Source organism: Nomascus leucogenys, chromosome X (genome assembly GCF_006542625.1).
Source record: "Nomascus leucogenys isolate Asia chromosome X, Asia_NLE_v1, whole genome shotgun sequence".
NCBI classification, from domain to species: Eukaryota; Metazoa; Chordata; class Mammalia; order Primates; family Hylobatidae; genus Nomascus; species Nomascus leucogenys.
Genome location: NC_044406.1, coordinates 63972598 through 63993790, shown reverse-complemented (window position 1 = coordinate 63993790; position 21193 = coordinate 63972598). Strand labels below are relative to the sequence as shown.

General features: G+C 44.2%; 1 protein-coding gene across 2 annotated transcripts in view; it reads right to left on the bottom strand.

Moving 5' to 3' along the window:
• Window positions 1–20871, bottom strand: part of PIN4 (peptidylprolyl cis/trans isomerase, NIMA-interacting 4) — a 95685-nt gene extending 74814 nt beyond the window's left edge. Inside the window, exons 1-4 of one of the 2 annotated variants that reach the window (XM_003280872.4) lie at window positions 20771–20871; window positions 16343–16416; window positions 5454–5573; window positions 4269–4993 (exon numbers count right to left, since the gene is read on the bottom strand). In XM_003280872.4, coding sequence (XP_003280920.1) covers window positions 4835–4993; window positions 5454–5573; window positions 16343–16416; window positions 20771–20813 — 396 coding nt within the window. In that variant the 5' untranslated portion in view covers window positions 20814–20871 and the 3' untranslated portion in view covers window positions 4269–4834. Of the gene's footprint in view, window positions 1–4268; window positions 4994–5449; window positions 5574–16342; window positions 16417–20770 lie in introns of those variants that run through there. The other variant, XM_030807074.1, reaches the window with a different exon arrangement.
• Between the last annotated feature and the right edge of the window lie 322 nt (window positions 20872–21193).

The following is a 21193-nucleotide window of genomic DNA, read 5'->3' as shown; positions in this document are numbered from 1 at the left end:
CTAGGAATATTTCCCACTGAAAATAGCAATGCCCTTTCTGTTCAAGTGTGTGTGTACTATGACAAATTCTGTTGTTTGGGGAAAAAAATACATGCTCATATTCAAGCAGTATCCATAGCAGGGATTTTTAACCTGGGGTTCATGGGTAGAAGAAGTCAGGTGTCTGAATTTGGATGGGAACAAAGTTTTATCATCTTTTCTCTGTCTGATAGCTGAAATATAGCACTTCCTTTCATCATGAATGTGAAGCAGGAAAATAGGGTCTGGAGGCGGGGAACATAAGGCCGATTCACACTAAAGCTGTGACAGGAAATATCCTCTCCACAGGGCGTAGGCCAAGTAAATGACTTTGTAACTTCACTTCATCCTTTCCATTTACATAGGGTATACCCCAAGTAACCAATGGAATCCTCTAGGGGATATTTAAACTCCCAAAAATTATCTAACAGGGTCTTTTGAGCTATGCTGTGGAGTGTAGTTTCGTTTTCAATAAATCCCTTTGTCCCTTCCTTGCTTTGTGCGTTTCGTTCTTTGTTCAAGATGCCAAGAACCTGGACATCCTCCACTGTTAACAAATGTACCCATAAACTGCGGAAGTATTAGCAGTACATGTTATGTCACCAGTGGAAATCACATAGACTTTGGGGTTATTGCAGATATCTCAAAATGCCATTGATATTCATTACTGCAAAATCACAGTGCTTTTTAGACCTACTACCAGGTATTTAATAAAGAGGCACACACACATATTACAAACAACTTTTTTTTCTGAGACGAGGTCTTACTCTGTCACCCAGGTGGGAGTGCAGTGGCACAATCTTGATTCACTACCTCTGCCTCCTGGGCTCAAGCGATCCTCCCACCTCAGCCCTACCTGCCCCTGCCAGGAGTAGCTGGGACTACAGGTGTGCGCCACCACCACACCTGGCTAATTTTTTGTATTTTTGGTAGAGACAGGGTTTCACCATGTTCCTCAGGCTGGTCTCGAACTCCTGAGCTCAGGCAATCCACCTGTCTCGGATTACAGGCGTGAGCCACTGTGCCCAGCCACAATTTAAAAACTTTAGACTACCGTATTTCAGCATAGTTGATGTCTTTTGTAATCCTATGTATTTTACTTTATGCACTTAAAGTCAACATTTTTTCTTTTTTGAGACAGGGTCTCGCTCTTGTCACCCAGGCTGGAGTGCAGTGGTGAGATCACGGCTCACTGCAGCCTTAACTCCAGGACTCAAGCAACCCTCCTGTCTCAGCCTCCCTCCTGAATAGCAGACACTACAGGCACACACCACAATGCCCAGCTAATTTTTAAAATTTTTTGTAGACAGGGTCTCACTATGTTGCCCAGGCTGGTCTTGAATTCCTGGCCTCAACTGATTTGCCCTACTTAGCCTCCCAAAGTGCTGGGATTACAGGTGTGAGCCACTGCATTCAGCCTAAAATAAACATTTTGAAAAGGGATCCATAGGCTGGGCAAACTGCCAAAGGCTGCAAGGCACAAATGAAAGGTTAAGACCCCTGATCTAAGGGTGTGAGGTGAAAAATCTCTTACCTTCCTGTCCTGGAGTTCCATTCCTAGATTCCCATTCCCAGAGACAGTCTATGATGTACAAGCACAAGTACATATGTGTATATATTTATGTTGCTACCCAAATGATAGTGTATTGTGTACACTATTCTGTACCTCATTTTAAATTTTAAAATAACTGCATGATATTCTATTGAAGGATATATCATAATTTATCATCATCTATTGTTGGTGTTCAGTTTGTTTCCAAATAATGCTGTAATGAATATCCTTGTATCTTTTATACATATGATTATAGGATACATTCCTAGAAATGGAGTTGCTGGGTCAAAGGGTATATTTATAAATTTGACAGATATTGCCAAACTATTCTCCAGAGGATATAATTGCATTTCCACCATTAATGAATGGATGAATGTCTGTTTCCCCACACCCTTACCAAACAAAGTTAAACATTTTGAACTTTACCAATCTGACACATAAAAAGAGAGAACTTGTACCTTATTTTGATTTTAATTTGCCATTATTTTACAATGAATAAGGTTTGTTCGTTTGTTCTGTAAACACTGAACTTAATCAGAGATGTCTTAAAGCAGAATTAAATGCATATGCTATAATGTATATAAATCTGTATAAATCCTTATTTTTTTCATTTGTCAACTTTTTTTTTTTTTTTTTGAGACACGGTTTTGCTGTTGCCCAGACTGGAGTGCAGTGGCACAATCTCGGCTCACTGCAAACTCCACCTTCCAGGTTGAAGCAATTCTCCTGCCTCAGCCTCCCGAGTAGTTGGGACTACAAGCACGCACCACCACGCTCAGCTAATTTTTGTATTTTTAGTAGAGACGGGATTCCACCACGATGGCCAGGCTGGTCTTGAACTTACCTGGCCTCAAGTGATCCACCCACCTCAGCCTCCCAAAGTGTTGGGATTACAGGCGTCAGCTGCGCTGTCTGGCCCATTTACCAACTCTTTCAGAATCTTAGTTGTCAATCAAAAGCTAACTTCCCAAATGTTCGCTTGGTGTCAGAGGTCCATTCCTGCCTTACTTTCTCACAGGCTAGCTATAACTACTCTCTCTCCATACCACAGAATTTAGTTTGCTTTTTCTAGTCCACCTTTCAGCACTCTGGCTTCTTTCCTTTGTTGTGACATTTGTGCAATAGGTATTCACTTAGTATCCTAGGCAAGTCAATGTCCCAAGCAAAGGACTCAAGCTTGGTAGTGTCTCACGCCTATATAGCTCTTCAGAATTTACTGCCCTTATTTAGACACATTGTTTTATTTATTTATTTTTTTTGAGATGGAGTCTTGCTCTGTCGCCCAGGCTGGAGTGTAGTGGCATGATCTTGGCTCACTGCAGCATCCACCCCCTGGGTTCAAGCAATTCTTGTGGCTCAGCCTCCCAAGTAGCTGAGACTACAGGCGCGTGCCACCACACCCAGCTAATTTTTGTATTTTTAGTAGAGACGGGGTTTTACCATATTGGCCAGGCTAGTCTTAAACTCCTGACCTCAAGTGATCCACCTGCATCAGCCTCCCAAAGTGCTGGGATTACAGGCATGAGCCACCGTGCCCAGCCTGGAGACATTGTTTTTAATGTAGTTTTCAAAGTACACATAGGCAGGGTGCAGTGGCACTTGCCTGGTAGTCCCAGCTACTAGGGAGGTTGAGGCAAAAGGGTCATCTGAGCCCAGCCTCAGCAACGTAACAAGACCCCATGTCAATAAATCATTAAAAAACAATCAATCAATAACATGTAGTTTCAGCTTTAAATTTTTTTTTAGACATGGGGTCTCACTGTGTTGGCCAGGCTGCAGTGCAGTGGATATTCAAAGGTGCAATCCCACTACTAATCAGCACAGGAGTTTTGACCTGCTGAGTTTCCAACCTGGGCCAGTTCACCCCTTTTTAGGCAACCTGCTGGTCTTTCACTCCCAGGAGGTCACCATGTTTTTCTTTCTTTTTTTTTTTTTAAGAGGCAGGGCCTCTGTTGCCAGGCTAAAGTCTGTGGGCATGGTCATAGCTTCCTGCAGCCTCGAACTCCGAGGCTCAAGTGATCCTCCCACCTTGGCCTCCTAAAATGCTGGGATTATAGGCATGAGCCACTGTGCCCAGATGAGGTCACTGTATTGATGCTGAACTTAGTGCTGATACCCGATTGGCATAGGACACTGCAGCCCAGAACTCCTGGGCTCAAGTGATCCTCCTGCCTCAGCCTCCCAAGTAGCTAGGACTACAGGCGCACACCACTGGGCCCAGCCATAGTTTCATCTTACATCTATTTGAACATCTCTGTATACACTGGCATATCTGCTCCATGGGGAAAATCTCATGGAGGCATAACCTACTGAGGTGCTCAGAAACTCTTCTCAAGTGGGAAAGTCAGGTATCTAGGTAAAGTTGCCATTATATAAGTGGGTATAATATCAAATGCAGCTGAGGGAGAGAAGGCAGTGTGTTAAAATAATCTGTTAAGAATCACATAGCTGTGTTGGCAAAGTTTTATTTTTGAAGCAGTATAGTATTTATATTGGTAATCTTTATACTTTTTTATATGTCATAAATACAGCATTTTAAATTTTAAAAATTTAGATGCACAGAACATTGGCCCTGGAAAGGACAGCCCTAACGTAACCCATACACTGAAGATGAGGGAATGACGTTTTTATGCTGACATCCCTCCCTTTAACCAGCACTCGGTTAGTCTAGTACAAAACAACTCATGGAACAACTGAGTGCTTTTTTCCTCCAATAAACATTTATTTAAAAAGAAAGGAGTTAACATTGAAAGGCTGTAACGTGCCGTGTACTATGTTAAGACAGTGGAGCTAATACCACCTGTCCTGAAAGATCAGAGTTGACTAACATGGAAAACAAATGTTGTCTAGGAACTTATTTTATGATTCTCACACACTAATCTATTTGATGCCCAATATTTTCAGTTGTGTGAATAGTGTGAGCTGATATCTGCTTCCCCTGAAGATGGTTTCTGAATTAATTTATGGGACAGACTGAGAGTCAGATATAGTTCTGGGAGGAAAGAGAATACAGGTTAAAGGGAGTCTGCTTGACTTCTCTTTGAGAACGACTGACTGAATACCTACTACAGTTGACATTCACTTATCCCCACCCTCTCTTACACCTACAAACCCATACATAGAGCTTTCACAGAATACAAGGAGCATCCAATATCTTTTCTTTTTTAAAATTTTTGTATTTCCTTGCAGCTCCAGCTCAAAGGAATATCTAATACCTTTTAAAGAAACAAAATGTATAAAACTTGTTCAGTCTTTCATATGATTTTATTTTCTTCCTTCAACCATAATAATATGATATCCAAATTTTGTCTTAACCGGTGGGTCTGTAAACACAGGCTTATCCATCCCACTTACAGGCAAGGCAAATGCTGCTTCTTGAAATGGTCCCACCATGGACCCTCTGGTCATCCAACCCAAGTCGCCCTGAAAAACCCAAAAGATAAGTGATATCAAGTGGCCCTGAAGAGGGCTACTGTAGCTTGAGAGAATTTCCCAACATTTTGCTAAGGTTACAAGGTATATTCCTAAGAGCAATACAGGAATAGGCTCAATAAGGACAAATAGGTAGAAGAAGTCTAACTAGACTGAACACATAAGTACTCTCAACACTGCTGGACTTTGAAGTTAGCTGTGCAAGTTTGGTCATGCCTAGGTTTCGACATAGGTGACCCTTATTCTACTATTCACAAGTTGGACATTTCTGCTTTTGAGATCTTTAAACCAAAATATGGCTACAACTAAGGGTTGAACAAAGGAATGATCCCTACTTCTGTGTTTCTTCTGTGGAGGGTGGAGAATTTTATTTTATCTTATTTTATTATTTGTCATTTTTACTTTGCTTTCTTAACCTGAGAGAAAATTATAAATCATAAGAGCAACGTACCCCTTGCCTGGCTTTATCTTCACTATACTGTGCGGCCACTTCATTAAATCTCATCCCAGACTTCAACTTTTCCATGGCTTCCATGATTTTGCCATGTTTTTCACATAGAATGTGTCTGACCTGCAAGGAAAAAAGTACATTCATGTAATACTTGGAGACCCAAATGACTCCTTAAAGTACAGTGGTTATATTTGGATTACCCCCACCAGTTAAAAAAAACAAAACAAAACACATTAGTTCATAGCAAGTAAAAATCCTGGAAGTTTGCCCAGGATAACAACCACAATCCCATTCCCCATATTAAGACAATGTCTCAGAGTCCTGATTTAGATAGAAAATAGGCACCTGGCTGTGGGAAGCTCCTCTTTTTTTTTTTGAGAAGGAGTCTTCCTCTGTCACCTAGGCTGGAGTGCAGTGGCGTGATCTTGGCTCACTGCAACCTCCGCCTCCTGGGTTCAAGCGATTCTCCTGTCTCAGCCTCCTGAATAGCTGGGTTTACAGGTACATGCCATCACACCTAGCTCATTTTTGTATTTTCAGTAGAGATGGGGTTTCTCCACGTTGGCCAGGCTGGTCTCGAACTCCTGATCTCGTGATCCACCCGCCTCGGCCTCCCAAAGTGCTGGGATTACAGGCGTGAGCTGCCGCACACGGCCGGGAAGCTCCCATCTTTTACCATATACCTCCATGCTAACAGGAGGAGGAAACATGATATGGGTTGACAGCTGTGGTCCTGGAATCAAATCCCAACTCTGCTGTATGAACTTAGGCTTTATTTATTTATTTATTTAGAGATGGAGTCTCACTCTATCTCCCAGGCTGGAGTGCAGTGGTGTGCTCTCAGCTCACTGCAACCTCTGCATCCTGGGTTCAAGCAATTCTCTTGCCTCAGCCTCCCGAGTAGCTGGGATTACAGGCACCCGTCACCAAGCCCAGCTAATTTTTGTATTTTTAGTAGAGATGGGGTTTCACCATGTCGGCCAGGCCGGTCTCGAACCCCTGACCTCAAGTGATCTGCCCACCTCAGCCTCCCAAAGTGCTAGGATTATAGGCGTGAGCCACCATGCCCGACTGAACTTACGCATGTTTGTAAACCTCCAAGTGTTTCTCCATTTGTACATCAAGATGCGATGATAACGGGACCTACGTGTTCTCATAGGATTGTGAAGATTGAGATAATGCAGCTACCATTGACCAATGGCTAGCTATTATTTAATCAGAGTGAGGATAAGAAAAAACCTGCTAGAAAGTATTTCTATCTTTTTTTTTTGAGACAGACTCTCCGTCTGTTGCCCAGGCTGGAGTGCAGTGGCCCGATCTTGGCTCACTGCAACCTCCACCCACAGGTTCAAGCAATTCTCCTGCCTCAGCCTCCCAAGTAGCTGGGACTATAGGTGTGCACCACCACGCCCAGCTAATTTTTTGTATTTTTAGTAGAGATGGGTTTCACTGTGTTGGCCAGGTTGATCTCAAACTCCTGGCCTAAAGTGATCTGCCCACCTCGGCCTCCCAAAGTGCTGGGATTACAGGTGTCAGCACACCGTGCCTGGCCAGGAAGTATTTCTTACTAAAAGAGACCCAATGCATAAGCCTCCCCACAATTCCACACTTCGGAAAGGTATCATAGGTTGAATATTAAGAACACCCAACCCTACTGAAGTATTCAAATTTGACCTATGTTTACATAAAGCCATGGATTTAAAAAAACACTATTATCCTTAAAAACGATTTTGTCAAGATAGCTGTTTCGCAGGATTTCTCATTTCACATTCAAATAGAATCACTTATAGTCATGCATCACTTAACTACAGGGAAACATGAGAAATGAGTTATTAGGCAACTTTGTTGTTGTGCAAACATAACACTGTACTTACACAAACCTAGATGGTATGGCCAGCTACACACTTAGGCTATATGGCATAGCCTGTTGCTCCTAGGCTACAAACCTGTACAGCATGTGACTGTACTGAATACCATAGGCAACTGTAACACAATGGTAAGTATTTGGGTATCTAAACATAGAAAAGGTACAGTAAAAATATAGCATAAAAGATAAATGGTACACTTATATAGGACACTTTACATGAATGGAGCTTGCAGGACTGGAAGTTGCTCTGGGTGAGTCAGTGAATGGTGAGTTAATATGAAGGCCTAGGACATTATTGTACACTACTGTAGACTTTTTTTTTTTTTTTTTTTTGAGATGGAGTTTTGCTCTTTTGCCCAGGCTGGAGTGCAATGGTGCGATCTTGGCTCACCGAAACCTCCCCCTCCTTAGTTCAAGTGATTCTCCTGCCTCAGCCTCCTGAATAGCTGGGATTACAGGCATGCGCCACCACGCCCAGCTACCAGCTAATTTTTTTTTTTTTTTTTTTTTTGAGATGGAGTCTTGCTGTGTCTCCCAGGCTGGAGTGCAGCAGTGCGATCTCAGCTCACTGCAACCTCCACCTCCCGGGTTCAAGTGATTCTCCTGCCTCAGCCTCCCTAGTAGCTGGGATTACAAGCACACGCCACCACACCTGGATAAGTTTTGTATTTTTAGTAGAGATGGTTTCGCCATGTTGGTCAGGCTGGCCTCGAACTCCTGACCTCAGGTGATCCACCCACCTTGACCTCCCAAAGTGCTGGGATTACAGGCATGAGCCACCACACCCGTCCCCTACTGTAGACTTTATACACACTATACATGTAAGCTACAATTTATAAAACACTTTTCTTTATTCAATATTAAATTAGCCTTAGCTTATTGTATCTTTTTAACTTTATACATTTAAAAAATTTTAAACTTTTTGACTCTATTTAATAACACTTGGCTTAGAAAACAAACACATTGTGCAACTGTACAAAACTATTTTCTTTCTTCATATCCTTATTCTATGAGCTTTTTTCTTTTTTTTTTGAGATGAAGTCTCGTTCTGTTGCCCAAGCTGGAGTGCAGTAGCACAATCTCAGCTCACTGCAACCTCCACCTCCCAGGTTCAAGCGATTCTTGTGTCTCTCAGCCTCCTGAGTAGCTGGGATTACAGGTGCGTGTCACCACGCCAAGCTAATTTTTGTATTTTTTGTAGAGACAGGGTTTTACCATATTAGCCAGGCTGGTCTTGAACTCCTGACCTCAAGTGATCTGCCCGCCTCAGCCTCCCAAAGTGTTGGGATTACAGGTGTGAGCTACCACGCCCAGCCACTATAAGTTTTTTTCTATTTAAAATTTTTTTTTAACTTTTTAAACTTTTTTATTAAAGACTAAGACACAAATACACACACTAGCTTAGGCCCACACAGGGTCAGGATCATCGATATCACTGTTTTCTACCTCCATGTCCTGTCCCATGGAAAGGTCTTCAGGGACAATAACATGCATGGGACTGTCATCTCCTATGATAATGCCTTCTTCTGGAATACCTCCTGAAGGACCTGCCTGAGGCTGTTTTACAGTTAATTTTTTTTTTTTTTTAAGAGACAGCTTCTAGACTGCCTCCTTGTTTCTGCTTCCATACTCACAAAGTGATTGATACAATTCCTGGGAAAATGTACACTGCATTCATGGTCACAGATAGGGGATACCATCCACTATTTTATAAATGAATAAACGACTATTCTAGTTTAGACAGTGCGACAAAGAGATTTTCATTCCTGTGGGGTCTGCAAGTGTGACCAACCAACTGGCAACAGTGCAGCTGTGTCTTGGAGAGCCAAGCTACAGAAAGAGTTTGGGAGTGATGACTATGGAGGTGGCAGCTGAAGTGTGGAATTCATGAGGTTACCAGGAAGGAGATGAAAATGAGAAGAGGAGGAAAGAAAGTTAAAATAACCTTGGAGACTATCAATGTTCAAGCAACAAGTAAAGAACTCAAAAAGTATAATAAAAAGGGGCCGGGCACAGTGACTCACACCTATAACCCCAGCACTTTGGGAGGCCAAGGCGGGAGGATCCCTTGAGGCTGGGAGTTTGAGACCAGTCTGGGTAACATAGCAAGACCCCCATCTCTACAAAAACTTTAAAAAAAATTAGCCGGGCATGGTGGTGCACATCTGTAGTCTTAGCTACTCAGGAGGCTGAGGCAGGAGGATCACTTGAGCCCAGGAATTGAAGGCTGCAGTGAGCTATGATCATGCCACTGCATGTCATGCACCCTGGCCTGTGTGACAGAGCAAGAACCTGTCTCTTAAAAAGAAAAAACATAATAAAAAGGAAAGGCCATATAGGTAGGAGAGAAGCGTGTGCTAATAAACCAAGGCAGGAGAGAGTTTCAAGGAGGAAATGGTCAACAAGGGTTAAGTGTTGCAGAGACATCAGGTAAGAAGTATAATAAACTGTGCAATGATGGAGCAATGATCTCAGAAAAAGGAGTTTCAGAAGAGTTTAAGTGCAGAAGCCAGAATGCAGCAGGCTGACTGAGGAAACAATGGCAAGTGGGGGGGTAATTCAAACAAACTAATTTTGTTTGAAAAGGAGAAAGAGCTCTAGCTAGAGGCAAAAAGTGGAAGACATGTAAATACGAAATTTACACTGGGCAATGCAGCTCAGGCCTGTAATCCCAGCACTTTGGGAGGCAGAGGTGGGCGGATCACCTGAGGTGAGGAATTGGAGAACAGCCTGGCCAACATGGAGAAATCCCATCTCTACTAAAACTACAAACAATTAGCCGGGAGTGGTGGTAGACGCCTGTAATCCCAGCTACTCGGGAGGCTGAGGCAGGAGAATCGCTTGAAATTGGGAGGTGGAGGTTGCGGTGAGCCAAGATCGCACCACTGCACTCCAGCCTGGGCAACAAGAGTGAGACTCCGTCTCAAAACAAAAACAAAAACAAAAACAAAAACAAAAAAAACCACGAAATTTTAAAGGTCCCTGGGCATATTTTCAGAATGAAGGGAAAGACCCAGGAAAAAAAAACCGGTTGAAGACAGAACAAAAAAGAGGATAGAGATAAATGAAGGAGCAAGGTTAGGTATTCAGAACACGGTTTGAAAAATTAGCCTTGGCCGGGCGCGGTGGCTCACGCTTGTAATCCCAGCACTTTGGGAGGCCGAGGCGGGTGGATCACGAGGTCAGGAGATCGAGACCACGGTGAAACCCCGTCTCTACTAAAAAATACAAAAAATTAGCCGGACGTGGTGGTGGGCGCCTGTAGTCCCAGCTACTCGGAGAGGCTGAGGCAGGAGAATGGCGTGAACCCGGGAGGCAGAGCTTGCAGTGGGCCGAGATTGTGCCACTGCACTCCAGCCTGGGCGACAGAGCAAGACTCCGTCTCAAAAAAAAAAAAGAAAAAAAAAAAAAGAAAAATTAGCCTTAAAGGAAAAAAGGTGAGGAGGTAACTTTGTTGATAGGGAGCTAAAAGCCAAGGAGTTCCTGACAATGGGTCTGGTTTCCACTTTCTTGTTAAAATAATAAAAACATTTAAAAGTTGATGAGTACTTATCTCATTAAATCCTCACACTAACCTGTGAGACTAGATGAGTGTTTCTTAACCCTGGCAGCATATTAGAATCACTTCCAGAGCTTCTAAAAAAGTTTTTTGTTTTTGTTTTTTGAGATAGAGTCTCACTCTGTCGCCCAGGCTAGAGTGCAGTGGCGCGATCTCAGCTCACTGCAACCTCCGCCTCTCGGGTCCAAGCGATTCTCCTGCCTCAGCCTCCCGAGTAGCTGAGATTCCAGGCGCATGCCACCATGCCCAACTAATTTTTGTATTTTCAGTAGAGACAAGGTGTCACCATGTTGGCCAGGCTGGTCTCGAACTCCTGACCTCAAGTGATACACCCACCTCGGGCTCCCAAAGTGCTAGGATTACAAGCATGAGCCACACAGCCCAGCCCTTCTGAAAAAGTCCAGGCCCCTCTCCAAGAGATTCTGATGCAGTTGGTCCGGGGTGAGACCCTAGGCACTGGTATTTTTTTAGTCAAATCTGATGTACATCTAGGGTTGAGAACCATGGAATGAAGTTCTCTGTTGACTGATGGGAGTGGGGTGGTGGATGGCTACAGGTGGGTGGTAAAGGATTGCTGAGCAGCACTGAGGGCCTAGGTAAAGTTAGAGACCAAGTATTAGTAGTCCCAATCCCCAAGGCTGGGTGACTTTCCAGTAGGGCCCAGCAGTTCTGGGGAGTTTTTTTTTTTTTTGAAATGGAGTCTTGCTCTGTCGCCCAGGCTGGAGTGCAGTGGTGCAATCATGGCTCACTGCTACCTCTGTCTCCCAGGTTCAAGTGATTCTCCTGCCTCAGCCTCCCGAGTAGCTGGGATTATAGGCACCCGCCACCACACCGGGCTAATTTTTGTATTTTTAGTAGAGACAGAGTTTTACCATGTTGGCCAGGCTGATCTTGAACTCCTGACCTCAGGTGATCCGCACGCCTTGGCCTCCCAAAGTGCCAGGAGTACAGGCGTGAGCCACTGGCGCCCGGCTGAATTTTTCTTTCTTAAGTAACTGTTTCGAATCTGAGCCAAGCTACTGAAATAAGTTAATCTATGAGCAAATACAATACTCATATTGGAATTATTAGTAAATATTTTATTTACATACTTATTAAAAATCAAGTATTAATATTTAAGTTGCCCCAAGGTAGACGTGTTCAAAGAAATCTATCTTCTCTTTTCTTTTCCTTCCTTTCTTTTTTATTGATGCATAGTAGATGTACAGTTTCAAGGTAATGCAATAATCTAATACACTCATATAATTGGTAAAGATCAAATCAGTATACTTGGAATATCCATCACCTTAAATATTTGTCTTTTCTTTATACTAGAACCACTCGAATTCTTCTCTTCTAACTATAGTTCTGATTTTAAGTGCATAGAAAGTAGACCATTGGATTGATCCTGAGTAGCAGGGAGGTGGATACAGGGAGGTGGCCAAAAGAAAAATTGGACCTCCTCCATCCAACGTTCAAGCCCTTAGGCCTAATTTTGAGTGTGCAGGGGATAGGAAAACAAACATGAAGCCTAGGAGAAAGTGGGGAGATCAGGGTGGGCTCGAGGGCTTGGGTGTCTGTGAGGAGAAGAACAGAGGAACAGGATTGGTGGAGGCAGGAAGGGAAGGGGAAGAAGGGAAGCTGTGGTCAGTGGATGGGTCTCAGAATCTGCACAGCTTATAGCGACAAAAGGGCAGGGTGTGGGCACTGGGGTGGGGTCTGAAGCAGAATGACAGAATGTGAAAGGAGCTGAACCCTAAAAGGCTGGAGGGTCCCAGGGTCCCTCACCGACTGGGGCCTTCAAAAAACACTTGAAACAACCCAGCTGTCCTTCAACAGGTGAATGGTTCGACATACTACAGCACTTCCACATCACGGGATACAGGTTGAATATCACTTATCCAGCCGGGCGCGGTGGCTCACGCTTGTAATCCCAGCACTTTGGGAGGCCGAGGCGGGCGGATTACGAGGTCAGCAGATCGAGACCACGGTGAAACCCCGTCTCTACTAAAAATACAAACAAAAATTAGCCGGGCGTGGTGGCGGGCGCCTGTAGTCCCAGCTACTGAGAGAGGCTGAGGCAGGAGAATGGCGTGAACCCGGGAGGCGGAGCTTGCAGTGAGCCGAGATCGCGCCACTGCACTCCAGCCTGGGAGACAGAGCAAGACTCCGTCTCAAAAAAAAAAAAAAAAAAAAAAAAAAAAGAATATCACTTATCCAAAATGCTTGGGACCAGAGTGTTTCGGATTTGGGAATATTTGCATTATACTTACCAGTTGAGCATATCTAATCTGAAAATTCAAAATCTGAAATGCTATAATGAGCATTTACTTTGAGTTTCATGTCAGCGCTCAAAAAGTTTCAGATCTTACAGCATTTTGCATTTTGGATTTTTGGATTAGGGATACTCAACCGGTACTATTTAGCAATACAGAGGAATAAACTATTGATAAACAAAACCACTTGAATGAAATCTCCAGCGAATTATACTGGGTGAATAAAACCAATCCCAAAAGGTTACATACTGTATTATTCCATTCATATAACATTCTTGACATTATAAAGTTACACAAATGGAGAACAGATAAGTTGCTGCCATGGGTTAAGGGGGCAGAGGTGGGGCAGGAGGGAAGCGGGTATAGTTATAAAAGGCCAACAGGAGGGATCCTTGTAGTGGTAGGATTGTCTGTATCTTGACTACACCAATGTCAATATCCTGTTTGTGCCATTGTGCTATAGTTTTGTTAGGTGTTACCATTGGGAGAAACAAAGGAATACGTATTATTTCTTTTCCTTTTTCTTTTTTAGAGACAAGGTCTCATTCTGTTGCCCAGGCTGGAGTGCAGTGGCGTGATCATGACTCACTGCCGCCTCAAACTCCTGGGCTCAAACAATCCTCCTACCTCAGCCTCCCAAGTAGCTGGGACTACAGGCACACGCCACCATGCCCAGCTAGATGTATTATTTCTTACAACTGCATGTGAATCTATAATTATCTCAAAATAAAAGGCTTTATAAAAAAAAATTTAACCCTAATCTACTTTCCTAGTGAATAACGTGCCACTCCTTTCCATATATCTCATGAGTGGCCACATTGAACTTATTTTTTTTCCAGAGAGGGTCAGATGCCTCTTTAAAGCCATATGCACCAGGTGTGGTGGCTCATGCCCCTATAATCTTAACACTTTTGGAGGCTGAGGCGGTAGGATCGCTTGAGGCCACGAGTTCAAGACCAGCCTGGGCAACATAGTGAGACTCCATCTCTACAAAGATAAAAACAACAAAACAAAGTTTTTAAAAAATTAGCTAAAGCCGCCAGGCATGGTGGCTCACACCTGTAATCCCAGCACTTTGGGAGGCCGAGGCAGATGGATCACCTGAGGTCAGGAGTTCAAGACCAGCTTGGCCAACATGGTGAAACCCCATCTCTACTAAAAATACAAAAAACTAGCTGGGCGTGGTGGCGGGCACCTGTGATCCCAGCTACTTGGGAGGCTGAGGCAGGACAATTGCTTGAACCTGGGAGGCAGAGGTTGCAGTGAGCTGAGATCGTGCCATTGCACTCCAACCTGGACAACAAGAGTGAAACTCCGTTTCAAAAAAAAAAGTAGCTAAAGCCATATGTAGTGCAACAGTCTCTTAGGTTAGATGCTTGTAAAAGCATATTAGGTGAAAACTGCATATGGCCAAAATTACCCTAGAATATCCCTTTATGAAGATGTCATATGGGAGACCAGCATGTCAGCTCTCATTTAAGCCCAGACATAGCCAGACACGCTCTACTCCATTTGTAACAATGATCACTTCTTCAGCTGAACACCAGATGAAGTAACTGGGTTGTATTTAGAGGCTATGTTTTATGAAAACTTACCTTTGGATACCAGAACCCCATTTCACATGATTGGATGCTCATACAAGAATTCAGGGCAACTATAGAAAAGCAGGTGCATGTCTCTCATCTCTCTCTTTCTCTCTCTCTGTGGGGCATAGGTTCATTGAATAGAAGAGTGGGCAGAACAGTCCACACCATTTACATGATCTCTCTTTTTTAGGCTACACATGTATGGCTGAATTTATATGATGCAGTTCCACTGCTATGCTTATCATACAGCAATGAAATATATATCTTTACCTAACTGCTCCTAGGTAGCCTGTGATAACAAGGACCATCTCTTACTTTTTATTTATTTTTTTGAGACAGGGTCTCGCTCTGTTGCATAGGATGAGTGCAGTGGCACAATCATGGCTAACTGTGGCCTCAAATTCTCGGGCTCAAGCGCTTCTCCCACCTCAGCCTCCTGAGTAGCTGGGGCCATAGGTGTGCACCACCACGTCTGGCTAATTTTTTATTTTTATTTTTTTAGTGACAGGGTCTTGCTATATTGCCCAGGCTGTCTCAAACTCCTGGGCTCAAGTGATCCTCGCACCTTGGCCTCCCAAAGTGCTGGGATTACAGGAGTGAACCATTGTGCCTGGCCCATCTCTTACTTTTTTATTAAATAAATAAATAATAAAAAATCCCCAGAGCCTAATACATTGCTTGGCACAGGGCAGATGTCACTAAGTCCTTACTGAATGAATGAATCAAAGTACAGGCTCCCATATCCTGACTAAAACATGGAAATTGCCTTGTTACATAGCACTTACTAGTTTGCAGATTAAATTTTCTCCCAGCAGATACTCCTCTGGGACTAGGTTAAGTATTTCTAATAATTATTTGCTGATTTTCTCCTGCCCCCATTTTCATGGTCAAGACCCTGGTTTGTAGCTCACCAGTGGGGGAGCTTTCTAAAGAGACCTGCACCCTTGCCTGTTTATTCAGCAGAGGCCTTTTAACACTTATCTAATCTCTTGGTTTCATAAAATATTATTTTGTCCTGATTATTTTGTCCTGAGAAATAACTCAATTACTGGGAAGATCTAACTTAATGCATTTTAAGGAACAATACTAAAAAAGTATGAAGAAATTCTGGGTATCTGAGAAAGTATATGAGAAAATATTTAAAGGGAATTACTTTTCATAAGCAAGACTGGTCTATATTTTCCATTTTTTTTAAATTTATTTTTATTTATTTATTTTTTTGAGATGGACTCTTACTCTGTTGCCCAGGCTGGAGTGCAGTGGCGCAGTCTCAGCTCACTGCAACCTCAGCCTCCCGGTTCAAGCGATTCTTGATTCTCGTGCCTCAGCCTCCCAAGTAGCTAGGATTACAGGTGTACCCTACCACACCAGGCAAATTTTTGTATTTTTAGTAGAGACAGGGTTTCACCATTTTGGCCAGGCTGATCTGCCTGCCTTGGCCTCCCAAAGTGCTGGGATTACAGGTGTGAACCACTGTGCCCAGCTACAATTTTGTGTTATTTTGATTTTATACCAGTGTTAGGCTAGCCTGTTAGAATGAGTTAAGCATTCTGTCTTTTATGTGTACTAACACATAAATATAATTTATATTTAACATGGAAAAAAAGGAACCAGTAACTCACCTTTACTGCATTGCCACCACCTTTGGGACCTTGAGCCTTCTTGTCAGCACTGTCACTCCCAGAGGCTGCTCCCCCTTTAGAGAAGAGATGACAGGTACTCATTTAAACTGCACCTCCATGTTTACAGAAAGGTCCAACACACAACGGGAGTGGATATTTCCATCATAACGCCACACTTCAAAAGGGAACTCGGCCAGACACTTTACAACAAGGGTATCCAATCTTTCGGCTTCCCTGAGCCACAATGGAAGAATTATCTTGGGCCACACAAAATACGCTAACACTAATGATAGTTGACAAGCTAAAAAAAAAAAAAAAAAAAAAATCACAAAAAAGTCTCATAATGTTTTAAGAAAGTTTCCGAATTTGTGTTGGGCTGCATTCAAAGCCGTCCTGGGCCGTATGCAGCCCGTGGGCCATGGGTTGGACAAGCTTGCTTTGCAACATCAAGCTAAATTAATCTGACCCATCTTTCTTCAAACAGGAAATCTGTGCCCTATATAAACCCTTCACAGAAAATCGATACACAAATGAGTGTGCTCATAGGTGAATGAAAGCTCCGGAAGCCTGGCCCAGATTCTCTGCGTCCAATTTAACACCCTGCCTTCTGAGGGCAGACTCCTAAGTTCTTGTAAGAGTTCTATCATGTACTGCAACTATGTGTTCAAGCATTACAATTCCAGTAAGTAAAATCTCCAAGAATATATTTTTTAAAAAGATCAAATTTCCAACTACCCATTTTTGGCTAAAGAATACATTCATGTCCAAATTTCTAGAGTCTACTACATTGCCTATTGATGTCTTCCTAGAACCATTAGCAGCATCTTACATTTTACAAGTATGTCATTTTACTATTATGGTAACTTCTGTGTCAGTGGCAGCCTATGTACTGCTAGAGGCTGATGTTCCTAAGAATTACAGTTGAATTAAGGGTTCAGTTCAATAAACATTTCCTATACAACTACTGAGTTCCAGGCACTGGGAGTACAAAGATGAACAAGCCATGTACCTTCCTTCAGAAAACTCATATTCTAGTGAGGAAGACAGATCATTTCAGGAGAATGCAGGAGATGCAGAGATGGTTATGGACAGGGGGCTGTGGAAGCACAGAGGGACACTGGAGCCAGCCAGTGAAGGCCCTGGATGAGTAGGAGCTGGTTAGCCGAAGAAAGGATGAGGAGACACTCCAGAATGGGGGAAATGACATGGTATGTGTAAGAAATTGTATGGATGAAGCCAAATCTGAGGTGGGAGTGCACTCAGATGAGCCTGCCTGAGGGAGGTAGCTGAGGGTCAGGGCATTGAGGCCTGTTGGCCCCACTTGGGATTTATCCTAGACATAATAGGGAGCCATTGAAAAGTTTTTTTTGTTTTTTTTTTGAGATGGAGTCTCGCTCTGTCTGTCGCCCAGGCTGGAGTGCAGTGGCGCGGTCTCGGCTCACTGCAAGCTCCGCTTCCCGGGTTCACGCCATTCTCCTGCTTCAGCCTCCCCAGTAGCTGGGACTACAGGTGCCCGCCACCATGCCCCGCTAATTTTTTTTGTATTTTTAGTAGAGACAGGGTTTCACCATGTTAGCCAGGATGGTCTGGATCTCCTGACCTCGTGATCTGCCCGCCTCGGCCTCCCAAAGTGCTGGGATTACAGGCGTGAGCCACCGCGCCTGGCCGATGCTATCATCTTCTGACTGCCACCTCACTGCCTTTGATTTCCTGACGACTCTGGCATCAGCTTTGGGCTTCCTCTCCACCCTCACTTCTGCCATTACCTTGAGTGACCCCACCATCTATCTTGGGGAATCTCACAGTTCTAGGTCTCTTTCCCGAATGTCATGCTCTCTACTCCAAGCTACCTGCCCTGGGGGCGCACGATGGAACTGTGCCACTCAGAACTAGTTCAGTCTCTGGCTATAACCTCCTGTCCTTCCAGCTTCCTCATGTCTCATTCCCACAATACCAGCTCTTTAACTTCACAGAACCTCTCCCTCGACCCCAGTCCCTTCGTCCTGCTACATTCACCTAGACCACCAGACCTCTTTTTCCCTTCCCACTCTGGACCCCATGTTCGTTCATCTGAACTGCATTCCCACTGGCCCTTGTAATTCCCTTGTGTTGCTATCTTCCTATCATAACTGCCTAACAAAACCTCAACCATGGCTTAAGCCTGCACCTAGCTCTTTTCAATCCTATATTGTGCCAGTTGCATGGTACTAGGTAAATCAGACTGTGAAGATTATGTAGTCTACAAATTCATGGCCTTTGATCTTAGTCAGGCTCCTAGCCCTGAGGGCACTTCTTTTGTGTTTCATTCCCTCTCCCATTACGATATTCCAGACCTTTACCACTCTCAAGATGCCTACTGAGTCCCTGCCCCTCCATCTCCTTTCCTATGACCTCAAGCATAAGGTGTCCCTGCTCCCCCTAGGTCCTGGATTCCATTTTCTCCTAAATCTCACTCTTCTGTGCCTTCACCTTTTACTTTACTGGATCCTTCAGCTTCACTCCCAAGTTTTCCCCATTCCAAAGAAGCAAAGAAAATAAAACTTTCTCTTAATCCTCTGTCCTTCTCTATCTACCATCCCATTTCCATGCTTTTCAATTAAAACTTTCCAAGAAGTCCAAATTACCACTTCCCAGTCAGTTCTCTAGTCACTGCAATCTGGCTTCTGTTTCACTGAAACCACTTTTACCGAAGGCCACCTCTAATTTCCAAATCTGCTGTGCTTGATAGACTATACCCTCTCTTTAAAACATTCTGGTCTCTTCAGCCTCTGGCCACCATTCTGCACTCCCTCTATCTGTCTGCCTCTTTCTCTGCCTGTCCTAGGATCACATCCTCTGCTCCCTGCTCTTTTCATTCTATAAACTCTCCATGGATAATTGCATACACTCTAATGGGCTCAACTACCATCTATAAGTTAATGACTCCTAAAACTTACATGTACAGTCTAGACCTCTCCCTCAAACTTCAGACTCAAATATCCAACCACTTCCTGACTACATCTCCACTGAGATGTCCCACAGACACCTCAAAGCCAATCTGTCTGAAAGTGAATTCATCAATCTCATCCCTGCTCCTCATGTATCCTTGATGTTACCCTGCAGGACCAGCAACAGGTTAGAAATACAATCCAGAAAACAGAATGATCGTTGATCCTCCCTCCCCAACCCAATAAATCACCAAGTCTTGACTATTTCACATCCTAATATTTACAGAATCTTTTCTCTTTTCTCAGTTCCCACAGCCACTCCCTTAGGTCAGTCCACCATCATCTCTCACCAAGACTACCACGACAATGTCCTTACAGGTCTTTCTGATCCTTAACTGTCCTTCTTAGCAGCATATATAGCACTCTCCATGATCTGGTCTTTGTTTCTGTTTTCATTCTCACCATTTGCCATTCTGCCTTGAGTTTTTGCTCCAGCAACACTACACTGCACACATCATGCTGTTTCTCACCTCAGTGCTTTTGCTGCTGGACCCCAAGTAAGGAATGCTTTAACCTACCCTCAATGCCCATCTTGACCTCTGCCTAATTCATCTCCAGGAAGTCTTCCGTTCCCTGTTCCCCAGCTAAATGAAGCACTTCCCTCAATTTCTATTATATACCATACACATCCCTCAACACTCCATTTAGTACAGTGCTTTATGATCACTAAGCCTTTATCTCCCTCACTACTTCGGGAGCTCCTTAAGGCCAAAATCTTTTTTTTTTTTTTGAAACAGAGGCTCGCTCTGTCGCCCAGGCTGGAGTGCAGTGGCGCGATCTCGGTTCATTGCAACCTCTGCCTCCCGGGTTCAAGCCATTCTCCTGCCTCAGCCTCCCGAGTAGCTGGGATTACAAGCGCGCACCACCACGCCTGGCGAATTTTTGTATTTTTAGTAGAGACGGGGTTTCGCCATGTTGGCCAGGCTGGTCTCGAACTCCTGACCTCGTGATCCACCCTCCCTCGGCCTCCCAAAGTGCTGGGATTATAGGCGTGAGCCAACGCGCCCAGCCCTCTGTCTTATTTTTATATCCTCAGCGCTTAGCACTGTGCCTGACACGTTTCTGTTCAATGGATGAATGATTCCTTCCCCGATGGTGGACATGTCATTCTGTAAGCATTAAAGTGAACTTTAAGAACCATAATCAATGTGTACTTCCTATTGCTGGCTTTTGATAAGACCCAATTTTAGAGCTCTAATAACCCCTTGAAATAGCAGCCCTAAGTCATCGCTTCCGAGGAACTATCCCCACCAGATTCCATTACCCACCAGGACGGTCCCTGAACCGTAGCCCAATGTATTCCTACAGAGGTAATCGATGGCAGCACTGTGGGCCACTGGCTACCTGCTGCGTCCGTCCCGGACTCCAGAGATGGACTGTCTGTTCCCTCCCTTCGCTCCTCACCCGCCCCCATTCTCCTTGATCGCTCTGGCCGCTCTACCTTTCCCCGCTTTTCCAGAACCACTTTTCCCTTTGGGCGGCATCTTGGAAGCTTGTTGTTGAACTCTGAACTGCTCCAGTTACCGTACAAGCCCCTTAGAACCCCCACCATGGGCATGTCCTAAACAAATGCCTGAAAGCCGCATCTCAATTGACCGTTCTTATTGCGGCTCCGGAAGCAGGCACAGCTTGGGGCAGACCCCGTCCTTTGGCTCTTGGACCAATGGGGCTGAAGATGTCTGACCAATAAGACGCTTGGGGCCGAAACAAAGGCAGAGGGGCGGAGACAAAGGCCGGATTAGGGCGGGAAGCCCCGCCACTGCGCTTTTTGTGACTTCTTTCACGCGCCCTAATTTGCACCAGGTACCCCACTCCCCAGACTCTACCCCCGAAACTCCTCCCCTCCCCCCAACCCGGCTTTTTT